The sequence below is a fragment of the Aotus nancymaae genome, unplaced genomic scaffold (genome assembly GCF_030222135.1).
Source record: "Aotus nancymaae isolate 86718 unplaced genomic scaffold, 86718_ANA_hifiasm-v0.15.2.pri h1tg000033l, whole genome shotgun sequence".
Lineage (NCBI taxonomy): Eukaryota > Metazoa > Chordata > Mammalia > Primates > Aotidae > Aotus > Aotus nancymaae.
Window position 1 is genome coordinate 52196092 of NW_026988447.1, and position 14898 is coordinate 52210989.

At 35.0% G+C, this 14898-nt stretch overlaps 1 protein-coding gene across 50 annotated transcripts in view; it reads right to left on the minus strand.

The window, feature by feature from the left end:
• Nucleotides 1-14898, minus strand: part of ANK2 (ankyrin 2) — a 678679-nt gene that overhangs the window by 73293 nt on the left and 590488 nt on the right. For 42 of the 50 annotated variants that reach the window (XM_064383969.1, XM_064383979.1, XM_064383978.1 and 39 more), the window contains one exon: nucleotides 7888-7960. In XM_064383969.1, the coding sequence (XP_064240039.1) occupies nucleotides 7888-7960 (73 nt within the window). Of the gene's footprint in view, nucleotides 1-6134; nucleotides 6189-7887; nucleotides 7961-14898 lie in introns of all 50 variants that reach the window. The other 8 variants (XM_064383936.1, XM_064383933.1, XM_064383932.1 and 5 more) reach the window with 1 other exon arrangement.

A 14898-nucleotide genomic window follows, 5' to 3' on the forward strand; every position in this document is an offset into this window, starting at 1 on the left:
AAAAAGCCGAAAAGATTATTTAAAAACCAAAAGTTGGCTGGGCACAGTGGCTCACGCCTGTAATCCCAGCACTTTGAGAGGCTGAGGCAGGTGGATCACCTGAGGTCAGGACTCGAGACCAACCTGACCAATCTGGTGAAACCCTGTCTCTACTAAAAATACAGAAATTAGCTGGGTACAGTCGTATGTGCCTGTAGTCCCAGCTACTTGGGAGGCTGAGGCAGGAGAATTGCTTGAACTCAGGAGGTGAAGGTAGTGAGCCAAGATTGTGTCACTGCACTCCAGCCTGGGCAACAGAAAGAGACTCGTCTCAAAAAACACAAAATAATAATAATAATAATAAACAAAATTCTGCTTATATACTCTCTCTTTATTTCCCCCACTCTCCTACTCCATCCCTACTCCCAAAAATTCCAGCACCAAATTCTGAATACTACTCAGATTCGGGCATCCCATCCTTCCTCAAAGTCGGCTTTTGCATTTCATCTTGCTTCTCCTAATTTGCCAGTTCTCACTGCTGTCTCTCAGCAGCCAAGATGGTCACAGGGAATAAATATAACTCAAATAAGCTTTAACTTCTTGGTTCTTAAAAATCCTCAAAGCCCTTTAATAAAATAGGGCCTACATTTCAAGTTTTCTTATTTCTCCCATCTATCTTTCACTCTTGTTATACCTTGGTAGGTGAGGAAGGTTTTTAAGGATGAAAAAGAAAAGGTGAGAAAGATAAAGATAAAAGAAGTCTAGCTGGAGTGACTCCACATCTGAAGGAGCAGGGCACAGCGTGTGATCAGGTAGAGCATGCAAATGAACTACAGGAACCTAGCCTTCCCCTCCTGTGTAAATGGAATCTTGTTAGAAGATGGAAAGACATTTGAAGAGTATATTTTTAATCAAATATATCAAAATTTTATGACTCTGATGACAAGTCAAAAATTAAAAACCTCTGATTGGCCAGGTACAGTGGTTCACACCTGTAATCCCGGCACTTTGGGAGGGTGAGGCAGGAGAATCACTTCAGCTCATGAGTTTGAAACCAGCCTGGGCAACACCTAGACCTTGTCTCTACTAAAAATTTAAAACAATTAGCTGGTCATGGTGGCTTGTGCCTATATTCCCAACTACTTGGGAGGCTAAAGTGGGAGAATTGCTTGAGCCCAGGAGGTCGAGGCTACAGTGAGCCATGATTGCACCATTGCACTCCAGCCTGGGCAACAGAATGAGATCCTGTCTCAACAACAACAACAAACCACCTCTGATTACACTGAGAGTTCACGAATGAATGTCCTTTACATTCTCCTTTATTTTGCGCATTTTGATGGTTTTGTTATGATGCTATCTGCCTAAGGCAGCCGCTAGGTTGAGTGATATTAAAAGTAAGTTTTTAGTATTTTATATGCACCTATGGTGGCCCTAGATATATAGACAATGTCTTGACTATGTCTCAGAGAGAAATGATCCAAAGAAGCAAAGTCCCTAAATGCTGAAGGCAATGTCTAAATCCCATCCCAGTGTTGGCATTAGCTGGAAAGGCACCTCTCTGGGGACTAATCTTGTCAGTGCTATATAAAATTTCTCTCAAAGATAGTTAGTTGCATATAAATCATGTTATTCAGTAGTATATATCAGCAGTGAGAGATGGAAAGTGAATGCAAGTAGAAACTAACAGAATTTGAAAAATCACTTTGAAAAAAATCACCCAAGTTGGTATATAACTAGAAAATTCTGCATACAGATCAAAGCTTGAAATGTATTTAATGAGCCCCTGAAATAACACAGTCATATTCTTGCTTCCGTTGGTGTGTGAGAAGATTTCTGCTAGTGTAAAGCTGGCCCATCCCTGCCTCCAAAGACTTATCCCCTCTCATCTTCCTAGATACTTTGTCTGCTAGGCCCTTCCTTTTCAACCTTCTCTCCTCTGTTACAGATTCTATGAATGTCTTTCCCTTTCCATGGATAAAACATCCATATTTCTGCCATCTTTGAAATATGGTAGCTTATTTCCCTAATTCTTAGACCTTCTTTATTTCACACTCTGACTCCTCTTTGTTAACAGTCAAACTTATCAAGCAGAGACTTGCTAATTTCAGCAATTAATCAGTGGCTGAGAAGTGATTTCTTCTTTGAAAAACTATTCTTCTTAACTTCTCTGACACAAATCTCTCCTGGTCTTCCCCCTACATCTTTGAGTCTTTTCTGTCTCTACTTCTCTTAAATGTTGTTATTTTCCATCTGCCCTTTCTTTTTATTTCATATATTATCAGGTGGACTTAGAGGTCCACTAGTTAAACACAGGTTTGTATTGGTCCCAGACCTCTCTCATGAACTCTACATTTATATTTCAATTGCCTTCTGCTCTTCTCCACCTAAATTTTCTATAAGCATCTCAGATGTAGCATGTCCACAGCAGAACTCATCTTCTTTACCCACCCCCTTACTAATGTAGTTCTCTTTGAAAATTCCCTACATGAGCAAATAGCACAACTACTTCCTTGCCTAAGCCAAGAGAGGAGAAAAGATTATTTAAAATAATATTCAGATTAAAAGCTTTAGCTCTTATTTGTTTGAGTAGAGTGCCAGCAGACTTGGAAATAATTTCGTACAACTCAGACAGCTTTAAAAGAATCATTATATACTTTCTTTTCTTCGATGTACTTATTTGATGTGAAAACAAAACAAAACCAAAAGTAACCTTTATTATTCTTACATTATAGGGCAAACCTAAAATGAATTTCTTTATTATTTCCTATACTTAGAATAACTTCCAATCGTTACCTACTTACTCACTTAATGGAATGATGATTCCCAGGTTTATGACTTAGCTTTTTCTTGTTTTATTTTCCAATGTTTCCAAACAATTTTGTGAAAACTCTTCTCTACTAATTGTAAAGCATCAGTGTATTGCAGGCTTTTTACGTACAATTGTTTTGATATCTGGAAACCACAAGATTCCTCATCGATAGTGAGTGGTACCTTTAACCCCTGTAGGACACAGGTCTCAATAGCATGGGAATAACTTAAATGAAGTGGAATGGTGGCCGGAAGCGGTGGCTCATGCCTGTAATCCCAGCACTTTGGGAGTCCGAGACAGGTGGATTGTCTGAGGTCAGGAGTTCAAGACCAGCAAGGCCAACATGGTGAAACCCAGTCTCTACTAAAAATACAATAATTCGTGTAGTGGCGCACACCTGTAGTCACAGCTACTTGGGATGCTGAGGCAAAAGAACCTGGGAGATGGAGGCTGCACTGAGCTGAGATCACCCCACTGCACTCCAGCCTGGGTAACAGAGCAAGACTCTGTCTCAAAATAAAAAAAATTGGAATGGCTCCCCTTCCTGACAACCCCTCACAATACTGGCAAGAAGATTCTCTGAAATGTTATGGAACCCACTCCCTCTCAAGCAAATATTATTCCTGCTGAGATATGGAAAAAGGACTGAAATCTGAGACGAAGAGTCCCACTAAGTGTTAAGTGTTCACAACAGAAGTGAGTGTATCAAAGGAGAAGGCACCTCTATATTTCATCCCAGCACTCGGCCAGCTTGGCGTTCTCTTGATTACTAGTACATGTCATTCCAGAGTACTAGCAGAGATGTATGCACAAGTCATCCATTCATGAATCCATGAGAATAAGGCATAAGTGAATCACATCTCTATAGGCATTTTGGTTGTACAGATGCCAAAATCTCTGACCCCACCTCATCATTTATGGCTGGGAAGCTGAGTCACTGAAGACAGGGATCAACTCATGATCCTACGAAGACTTAGAGGATTACCTTCACATCTTTGGTTAAATCTGGATGCTATAATTCCCTTAGACTGAATTCTCAGTTCTGTCTTTTCCTTGCATTTCACTGTCATATTCTTCCATAAGGATGTTATTTATATCGTGGCTGTGCTATTACAATAGTAATACTAGGTTTCAATTCCATACCCACCACTTAATAGCTGCATGCCATTGAACAAACTACTTAATGTGTCTAGGCCTTGTTCTCCAAAAATAAGTCTTTCCTTACCTGAAAAAAAAATATATGGAAGGATATCCACAGCCTGTGTCACAGGGATGGTATGAAGATTAAATGAGGCATGTACCTAGCATTATAGAGCTTTAATAAATGCTTTCTCTTTTCTTAGATTTCTGCTTCTTTCCAGGTTCTTCCCAATAAACTCCTTCTGTGTACCACTGCTGGTTAAATCTTTATAAAAACAGGTTTAAACGTTTTAATCATTAACTGAAATATTTAAGGCATCCTGTTTCCCAGACTTTTCAGCTAAGAATTCAAAGAGTCCACAACTGAGCTTGGTATGTTTTTATGCATCAGCAAACCAAATGGCTGGAGGACTTTTCCACTCTCTGTCTCTCTCTCTTGTACTTTCCTATCTCAAGACTTTCCCATACTGTTCTAATCTAATCCCTAAAATCTATGCACTCTGTTATTAATCTGTCATCTCTCAGCATGTTAATGAGACTGTGTTAGGTATGTCTATCTCCTGATCTCCCCAAGTGGACATGAGAAGGATAACATAGTGCCTTCCATTACACCTCTTTTAATTTATACATTATTTCTCCATATAGGCTTCCTAAAGGCATGCCTCATGCTCACCTTTGATTCCACTGTGCACCAGTTATAGAGCGTTCCGTACAATAACATCAATAACATCACATTCACGATTTGTTAATTGAATTCATGAGTGGATATTATGGATTACTTTAATATGTACATAGCAAGTTAACCTGATAGGATATCTCAATGTAAGGACATCTCAATGCAAAGTTTTACCTTATGATTTTATCTTGAAGAACCTAAAGAAACATCTTTTATATTTCTCCTTAAAAGCTATTAGTATTAAACATAGTGCCATCCTTAATGGCAAGAGTTTGAATACTCTTTTTGGGTATCAGTACACTGTTACTACTAATAAAACAATAGACTGTAGAGGAAACAGGGATAAGCTAATAATTTTCAAACACATGTTGCATTGTGTCCATGTGGATGATATCAGGTTTCATAAAAACATATTAACCTCACAAAACCTCCCAAAACATTGACATTGCCAATGTCAACCAGCCAATTTCATTCATACTAGTTCTCTCCATGAAAAGGTTACTTATCAATACTCAAATAGATCCTTTACATGAAAATTATTCAACTTGAATTTTCATCTGGGAAAGAAATGTTATTAAGTTTTCAGCTATTCCTAAAACTATACTTCTCTTAGCACAAAAGATAATCTTGGTCATTCACCAATATTCTCCATGAACCAAGAGTTCTTATCACCAACAATATTTAATATATAACATTTTAAATAACGAAATTATAGAATGTTATAACATCTCATTTAATGCAATAGGCAGATCTGAAAGGCTATTTTGTATAAATGGTTTTCTTTTAATAAACTCAATATTAAATACTTTAAATGTACTAATGGAATTCTCCAACAATTATTTTGTAAATAAAGGGCTATTTTTAAATTAAATAATCACTATTCAATTTATCTGATTTATAAATTTAAATTTTCATGTAATAGAGTTGCAAAAGTGGTACCACGTGTACTTTGGAAACTTCTTACTAGTTAAAATACCTTACATTATTCATTTTTCCTTGTATGCCAAATTCAACCTAAATAATTTTTAAATGTTACTTTATTTCTATTCTTAGGTATATTAAAAATCACATTATAACTATTAATATATTTTAATCACACCTAAAATATATCATCAACCAAGAATATAAACTGCATTCATTTCAAGTGGTCTTAGTTATTATCATGTTCATGTTAGCTCAATGTCAACTGACCAAAGAATTTCTTTTCTCTGAAATTAGATTCTAAGAAAAGATATTAGTTGCAAAAAGAAAATTATATAATGTTCACTAGATTATATAATTATGTTAGTAGGTCTCAATAATAGCTGCAAAATCATTAACAGTATAAACAATTCATAACTTTAAGCTTCTAAGTTAATAAAATCCACATACTCAAATGCACACATAAACAATTCCACTCATATTACACATGCTATTTCAAAAGAAAAAGATTAGTATTAGGCACACAAATTTAAGCAAGTTGTTCTATCCAGTTAAGAAAAATTAAAAGCAAAGAAAAGCTTTCACTCCAAAAATTTCTTCTAATGGTACCTGAATCACTAAGTGCCTCCCCATCAATAAAGTGGTCACCAAACTGTTTAAGAGCTGTTCAACACACAAGTAAAGATAAGAAAGATGATCCCACAAAACAAAATATGATATGCTATAGGAATGCTGAGAATTAGTTGGCAAGTACTAAGATAGAACACAAAATTATACTAAATACTTGGAAATGTTAGCTTTGGGAATCCCTTTGAATTTACTCATAAAAATACTTTGATTCAACATTTGTTCATTCTTGTCATAAACTCTTATAAAAGCTGAGAAAATTCAGTACCTATTACCAATAGGTGATTCAACAAGTTTTTGCTAAATAAGGACATCTCAATGTAAAGTTTTACCTTAGGATTCTACCTTGAAGAACCTAAAGAAACATCTTTAATATTTCTCTGTAAAAGCAATTGGTATTAAACCTAGTGCCACTCTTAATAGCAATAATTTTTCAAACATACATTTTTCATGTACATATATGGAAGTAGTTTTTCAATCATGTATATTGGAACAATAGCTGCACTACTGAAATTTGGTTGTGTGTTTTTTTCTTTCTTTTTTCTATCTTCTCATAAAAAATGCTTGCAAATCTTATATGCTGCTTTCATGACTTTTTAGTAGATTTTTTTTGTCTGAATGGAATATTACATGGAAATTCAAGATACACAATGTAGAAAAGTCAGCTACTCTAGTTGAAGTAGAGATAGGGAGCTAGACACCCTACTGGCCCATCTCCAGCTCTAGCACAATGTCCCACACCCGCTCCAGGCAGTCCCCACTGCTCCTTTTAGAACATCAGGATTCCCGGGACTTAGGTAGCCATTGCCTTAGATCATGTTTTATCAGCTCTAAAACTATAGGAGGGATATTTTCTGACTTAAATAATACATTCTTATGTTGAATTTGTACTGCCTCCTGCTGTACTATTTTTAAATCTTCTCTTTTTCTCTGGGCTCTTTTCCTTTGGACATAAAATATATTCTGTACATATGAACCAACCAGAATACAGAGATTTCTCAATTGATGAAGAATACTCATTGATGGAGTATACTTTAAAGTCTTTACTCAAAGGCATTTGAATTAAAAAAAAAAGATTTTTAATACAATTAAAATATATTTTAATAACAATTGTGTTGTTATATAGCTGTAATACAGTTTTCCCCCTTTTTCAGTCATATTATTTGATAACCTAATTATAATGCTAGTTAGAAGAGATAATACCAGAAAAAAATATACTAATCAGAAAAAGAGGCTGGGCATGGTTGTTCATTCCTGTAATCCCAGCACTTTGGGAGACTATCCTGTCCAACATGGTGAAGCCCCATCTCTACTAAACATACAAAACATTAGCTAGGCGTGATGGTGCATGCCTATAATCTGAGTTACTTAGGAGGTTGAGGCAGGAGAAGTGCTTGAACCAGTGAGTCAGAGGTTGCAGTGACCAGAGATCACACCACTGCACTCCAGCCTGGGCGACAGAGTGAGACTCTGTCAAAAAAAAAAAAAAAAAAAAAAATGCACACACACACAGAAAAAGTGATAATATCAGAAAAAAATATATTAATCAGACAGAATTGCCCCCTAGCCCCCACTGCCATGTCAAAAGTAAATGTATTGAAACAAAGGTGAAAAAGTGACTTTAAATTATAAGATTCTGTCATCCATATCACCAGCTTGGTCTCTGAAACAAAGGACGACTTGCCCTTGTGTAAGAACATGACAGGTGTCGTAGAAGATTGAATAGAAGTCTTACCCTCTTCATCAGAAACATCGAGAACCTCAGTCATCGTCTCAGGAACATTTAGTTTGTGTTTTTCTGTAATAGTCTGGAAAAACAAAAATCATTAATGTTCATGTTGAAACCAAAAGTAAACAAAAGATGAAAAGCATCACAGAGGAGGCCCTACTCAATAGCAGCAGCAAGCTGTCAAGCCGGGACTACTGCATCTTTTCCACGTGAATATTTTGGAAATTTTCTTTCATGAAAACTCATTTGTTCTTCGTGAAGATAAATGATCATTTATACCAGAGAAGTTGTACAAGAGAAAGTTCTTTGAGTTCTCATTTGTAAAATAAATTCCTTAGCAATGGCATTATTAATAATTATATTGAGAAAGCAGATTGATGTTCTCAAAGTTTCCCTAAAATGAACTGATGTTTCCAGAAAAGCTTTAAAAAGAAGCAATGAGCATATGCAATGTATTAAAAGCAAAGCCATTAGAAAAGAAGCTATAAATAATGTGAAAGACAAACTATTTGGGTAGAAAATATGACACATCTCTTCTGGGATCAGAGGATCAGATCATCTCTATAATATTTCAGTGGGCTAAGGTTCTGGTTTGTTTCTTATTTGCCTTATGCAACAGCACTCCATGGTCGTCAGATCCATCACCTTTCATTCCTGATGTATAGTGTAAGGTTAAGAGACAAAGATCTGAGTCTAGCTGTCTGGGTTCAAATTCTAACTTCATCATTTATTACCTATAAGGCCTCAGCAACTCCCCTAACCTATCTGTGCCTCAATTTCCTTGACTATAAATAAAGGATAGAAAAGTACTTCATAAAACGAAGATTAAACGATGTAATATATGCAAGAGCTCTAAAAACAGTGCTTGACATATGTTGGTACTCAATAAATATTAGCTAGTATGATTTATTACGGTTATTGTAACTCAATATTAAATGCATCTTAAAAGTGAAGGCCTCTGGACTTTTTTAATGGAACATTTTGAATGTCTACTGCATGTCTGGCACTATTTTAGACACGAGATATATCAGAATTTGTTTAAATGACAGAAATAAGCCAGACCTAGAAAGACAAATACTGCATGATCTCACCTATATGTGGAATCTAAAAAACTCACAGAAGCAGAGAATAGACCCCTGATGGTGGCCACGTATTGGAAAAGGAAGCGGGAGGAGCATTAGGGAGATGTTGGTTAAAAGATACAAAATTTTAATAAGACAGGATAAATAAATTCAAGAGATCTATCGTAAAACATGGAGACTATAGTTAATAACAACGTACTGTATACTTGAAAATTGCTGAGAGTAGATTTTAAGTGCTCTCATCACAAAAAATGGTTATGTATGTGGAGGTAATAGATACGTTAACTAGCTTGATTTAGCCGTTCCATGATGTGTGTGTGTATGTATATCAGAACATCATGTTGTATACCATAAATATGTACAATTTTTATTTGCCAACTAAAATAAATAAATAAAAGACACATGTACCCAAAAAGATAGAAATCCAAATCTCATTATTTTCAGCATCACCTAAAGACTATTGAGTCTCAAATTCACACCTTCAGTTTCTGTATTGAAAATATATTAAGTGCATGAATTGACACTGTCGTGGAAACTTAAAAAAAAAAAAATGAATCCCTTGACATAAAAGTAACATCTTTAACTAAAGCCATCAAAGTACAAAAAATAGGTTGTGTAGTTTTTTAGGCTTTGACACAAACATTACAGAATTATTTGAATGGCTATAATAAACCTATCATCAATTCATTTCTTTCCAAAAGCAGTAGATAACTTCAAATATATTTACAAAGAAATTCAATTGGTTAATCAAATTCAACTGAGCAACTCTGACCATATATATATATATAATATCTGTGTGCTAAGGGGAAGTGATCATAATGTGATACTGCATAAGCTTCTCGGTGGCTCCTCATTTTCTTCAGAAAAATGATTAAACTGGCTCAGAAGAGCTCTGCGATTCAGTAAAAAGGGAGAGGTAGCGAAGCCTCATCTATCGTTCTATGCTATGATCATGTTAAGCTGCCTTTATTTTGACAGGTCATGTTATCTTACGCCTCTGAGTCTTTCCACATATTCTTTCATTTACCAGAAACCTTCTTTCCCCTCTTCTCTTGGCTCAGGTTAGGTGTGACTTTCCTGGAGAAACATTCCCTGATCCTCCCCAGTGAATATCTGTGTTTAACTGTGTTTATCTGCTGCTATGTACTCCTAGAGCAGCATGTGTGTCGTGTCATACGCGACGCACTGTGTGTGCCCCGCTGCTTATCTGCCTCCACATGAGAGTGTGAGTCATTTTAGAGGAAGATTGTTTCCACAGCACCTAAAACATAGTAGGAGCTTCTCAATCATGTATCAAAAACTTGATGATACCAAATTATGCAAAAAATAAATTTAAAATCCACATCATGATGAAATGGATTGTCTTTTGAATGGAATTTTAGTTAAAAGGAAGAAACAAAGAAAGTAAAGGAAGTCTCCTGCTGGTCATATGAAAGCACCACTGGAGACAAGGTTTGTAAATTCGGCTTGCCTGCATATTTCTAGTGATGTTTAAATAGTTTTATTCTGTGTCTTATTCACTGAAAGTAAATGCTGCAGGAAAAACAAAAGTATCCATCCAAAAATCTGGAGAATAGTAGTGGTTGATAAGTATTTGTTGAATGAACAAACTCAAAAAGACTCTTATATAATTTGATTATTATTTTAATATTATACATTTTAATTTAGAAAATTAACACAGAGAAATTAGAACCCATGTTCTATATCAGTGGTATTCAACTATAGCTACATATTACAATTATTAAAATAATTTTTAAAATATTGTTGCTTGGGTCCCATCATGAACCAATTAAATCAAAATCCATAGGAATCAGGCCCAGCTATAACAGGGACCAGGGTATTTTTTTTAAAGTTCCTTAGGTGGATTTATTGCGCAGCTCAATTTGAGATTCATTTTCCTATATTAGGGAAAGTGTACAAATTGTAGGAAAATGATTTGCATTTAAAATATAAGATAGAGATTATCCTACTATGACATCTTATTCAACTTTTCTTTTTTTCTTTTCTTTTTTCTTTTTTATTTTTTTTGAGATGACATTTCACTCTTATTGCCCAGAATGGAAGTACAATGGTGTGATCTCAGCTCATTGCAACCTCCACCTCCCAGGTTCAAGCAATTCTCTTGCCTCAGCCTTCTGAGTAGCTGGGATTACAGGTGCGCACCACCACGCCTGGCTTATTATGGTATTTGTAGTAGAGACAGGGTTTCACCATGTTGGCCAGGCTGGTCTCGAACCAGGCTGACCTCGGCCTCTCAAAGTATGGGTATTACAGGTGTGAGCTACTGCTCCTGTCCTTTATTCAACTTTTTGGGAATATTTAAAAATGTGACAGGCTGTCTACTATATCAGAGTACATCAGAAAGTTAATTTTTGCAGAAATGTTTTAGAGTATTTGTCCTTCATAGAAACATTTCAATAAGGATATGCTTCTCTGTTTGAAAATAATTGCTGGAAATACTTTTTAAATGATTGAGTTTCATTGCCTGGTAGTCGCAGTTTCTATTTTCAGGTGCTGATAATGGGACCACATTTCCTTTGTACTTGGAAGAGTGGAAATAATAATTTGCTTCAGTTTGGTCACTGAATGCTATCAGAATTATCAGCAAACATATGTGGCAACAGAAAATGTAATACACTGTGATCATATTGGTCATGGATATTTTTCTGTATAGATACTAAAAATGGCCTCTGTATGCAATGTGGTAAATATAATAGCATCTATACATGAGAGAGTATTTAACCTTTAGAAGACCATCAATAAATATTTGTTGAATGGATGACAAATCCTACTTATGTATAACGTAACAAGAAATGAATACATATTTTCCTTTTAAGCAAAATGTCCTTTGAAAATTTGATATTTTAGACATAAATATGGTTTTATGCAAAACTACCTCTGAACAAGGCTATAATGTACACAGAGAACAAGGCTATAATGAAATGATCATGGACATCTCCTGCTACAGAATCTAAGATATCATGGTCAAGATTAGAAACTACTTTAAAAGTTAAAATGATTAGGATAGTAGGTACAAGTTTAATGGAATATAATTAAACCAGATAATACGGCAAAAGAAATAAAACATAATAGATGGATGAGAGATTTAATAATGAATTTATATTGTTAATCATAATATGGAAAATGTAGAAAATAAACTAGGAGTTTTCAACTTTCTGCTTTATAAATGGTAGACAATATCTGGATTTGTTCTATGAAAAAGAAAATATGTGCTTAACTGATCTTCACTTAGCCAACCCTCATTCAGCCAACCCCCCTGGCCAGCAATTGCATTTATATCACATATTCACTAAGTCACCACAGCGCACTGAGTAATCTTGGTTATGATGCTACCTTTTAATGGCCATACCCATCGCTCCCATCAGTGAAGTTCAAACTAAACTTGTTTCTGTTTCTAAACATATTCATACCAACCATATATATTAATATAACTTTGATAACCAAACTAAATGTTATATCAATACTGGTGGTTTTTTTCTAGAAAAACTAGGGTAGATGTTTTTTAAAGTCTTAACAAAGGTGAGTCACTGAAAGTAATATCCAATTAGATGTAATTGAGACAATTATCACAGGTTGAAAAAACATGTCAAAAGTTTAAAAAGATTCTGCACTAAGTAAGTCTCTTTAAGAAAATACGCAGGGCTGGGCTCATGCCTGTAATCCTAGCACTTTGAGAGGCCAAGGCAGGTAGATCATTTAAGCCCAGGAGTTTGAGACCAGTCTGACAACATGGCAAACCCCCGTCTCTACAAAACAAAACAAAAATTAGCTGGGAGTGGTGGCGCATGCCCACCTACTACTCCCAAGTAGTCTCAGCTGCTCTGGAGGCTGAGGTGGGAGAATGAACTAAGCTGCAGTGAGCCATGGTAGCACCACTACACTCCAGCCTGGGCAACAGTGTAAGATCCTGTCTCAAAAAAAAAAAAGAAAGAGAGAAAGACAGAAAGAAAGAAAGAAGAAAGAAAAAGAAGGAAAGAAAGAAAGAGAAAGAAAGAAAAAGAAAAATACACAGAACATATAGAGATCATATAAATATACATAATACAGCATATATATATACACACACAATGTAATATGTATTATTGATGTTGTTTGTGAAAGAATGGCAATATAACTTATAATCGATGGATCTGTATTTACAGAAAAGATCTTGGCTCTACCTCAAAAGGTGTCAAATGACTTTACAAATATTTGTTGCATTGCCATTTTTATGGTTCCTATTTTTAAATTTTTTAAATCTTTATGGATACATAGTTGTACATATTTATGGGGTACAAATGATATTTTGATGTAAACATAAGTGTAATGATCAAATCAAGGTAATTGGGATATCCATTACCTCAAACATTTATCATTTCTTTGTGTTGGGGACATTCCAAATCCACTCCTCTAGTAAGGTTGAAATATACAATACATTTTTGTTAATTATACTTGCCCTGTTGTGTTGCCTAATACTAGATCTTATTCCTTCTATCTAGCTGTATTTTTGTACCCATTAGACAACTCCTCTTTATCTCCTCCTCCTCTGATTTTCATGTTAACTGATTTATGGCATCAGATAAGATTTAGGACTTAGAATATTCACATTTTCTGCAGTTTACTTAAATATTCCCTAATGTTCAAATAAAAATAAATATAATATTTTTATTTTACTATTCAGTGATTAATGCTCTGTATATCAATTATATGTAACATAAAACATGATCACTTTAAGATTACACAAATAATAGGAATAATTGATGATGGTTGATCAATTAGTAGAAGGATGAGTCATATGCCACAATTCTTCCAACCTGCATTAGTGGATTGGGCTTGTTGGCTTCTGTCACCAGAAATGTGTCTCTAACATTCTGATATCCATTCTGGCAGACATATAGTGATTGTAATCCCAGGAGAATGCTAAACTCTCTCATGTTCCCTGCTGTGTCTCACAAAGTAAAGTTAGAAAAGCAGAGGTTAAGGAAACAAGCCACAATTCCAAAATGTCTCAGAAAATTCTACAGAAGTGGTTTTTCCTTTACAAACGACTGCCTTACTCTGGTGTCTACAAAATGACTTTATTCATACTTTGTAGTAAAGAACTCAAAAGGAGGACTAGGAAAGGAAACCTTCTTTAATCAAAAGGATTACATGGTTGCTCGTAATGCACATCATACAACTACTGTTCATGTCGAATTAACGTGTCAGTTGTACAGATGTAATCGACTGTTGCATTTAAATGGTAAAAACATTAACTTTTATTAATTTTACTTAACTATTAAGTGTCTCTTGTGCGATCATCAACAGTTTCAAATCATTTTTAGTGACTAGATTTTAGAAAATGATATTGAATATGATACTCCCACAAAAGTCAATAAAAGGCACCATTTAAGTGGTTTTCTTTTTGTTGAAAATCAGGTGAAAACAGTTTCTTCATAAAATTCCTGTTAAGCTACTTTCAGCAAAACCAAAGTCAGTTATATCAGCGAGGTTAAAAACATGAGCTTTAAAACCCAACAACCTAAATTTGAAGCTTAGATCTTCCCTCAATGCCTGACATATTTTTAAACTTAAATATTACTGTCTTTAATATCATTAATAACACATTATGTGGAAAAATATTATGTGGGAAAAGAATGATTGAAAATCTCTTTCCAAAGACAGGAAGTTTATTGTAAGAAGACTCCCAGAATAGACATAAAGAATAAATCTATTCTTCCAATTCTTATCCTCAATTTCCATTTCACAAAACAATTTAGCTCACAATTATAAGAGAAGCCAATTCAAAGAGCAGCAGACAATGAAGAGAGACCAGCATGGAAACACGTAACCACTAAAACTATCCATTTAGATAAAAGAGATACTTGTTTAGTTCATGTGACAATGATTTCTTAGTGTCCTAACGGAAAGCAGAAATGGTGTTATGTTTTCTATT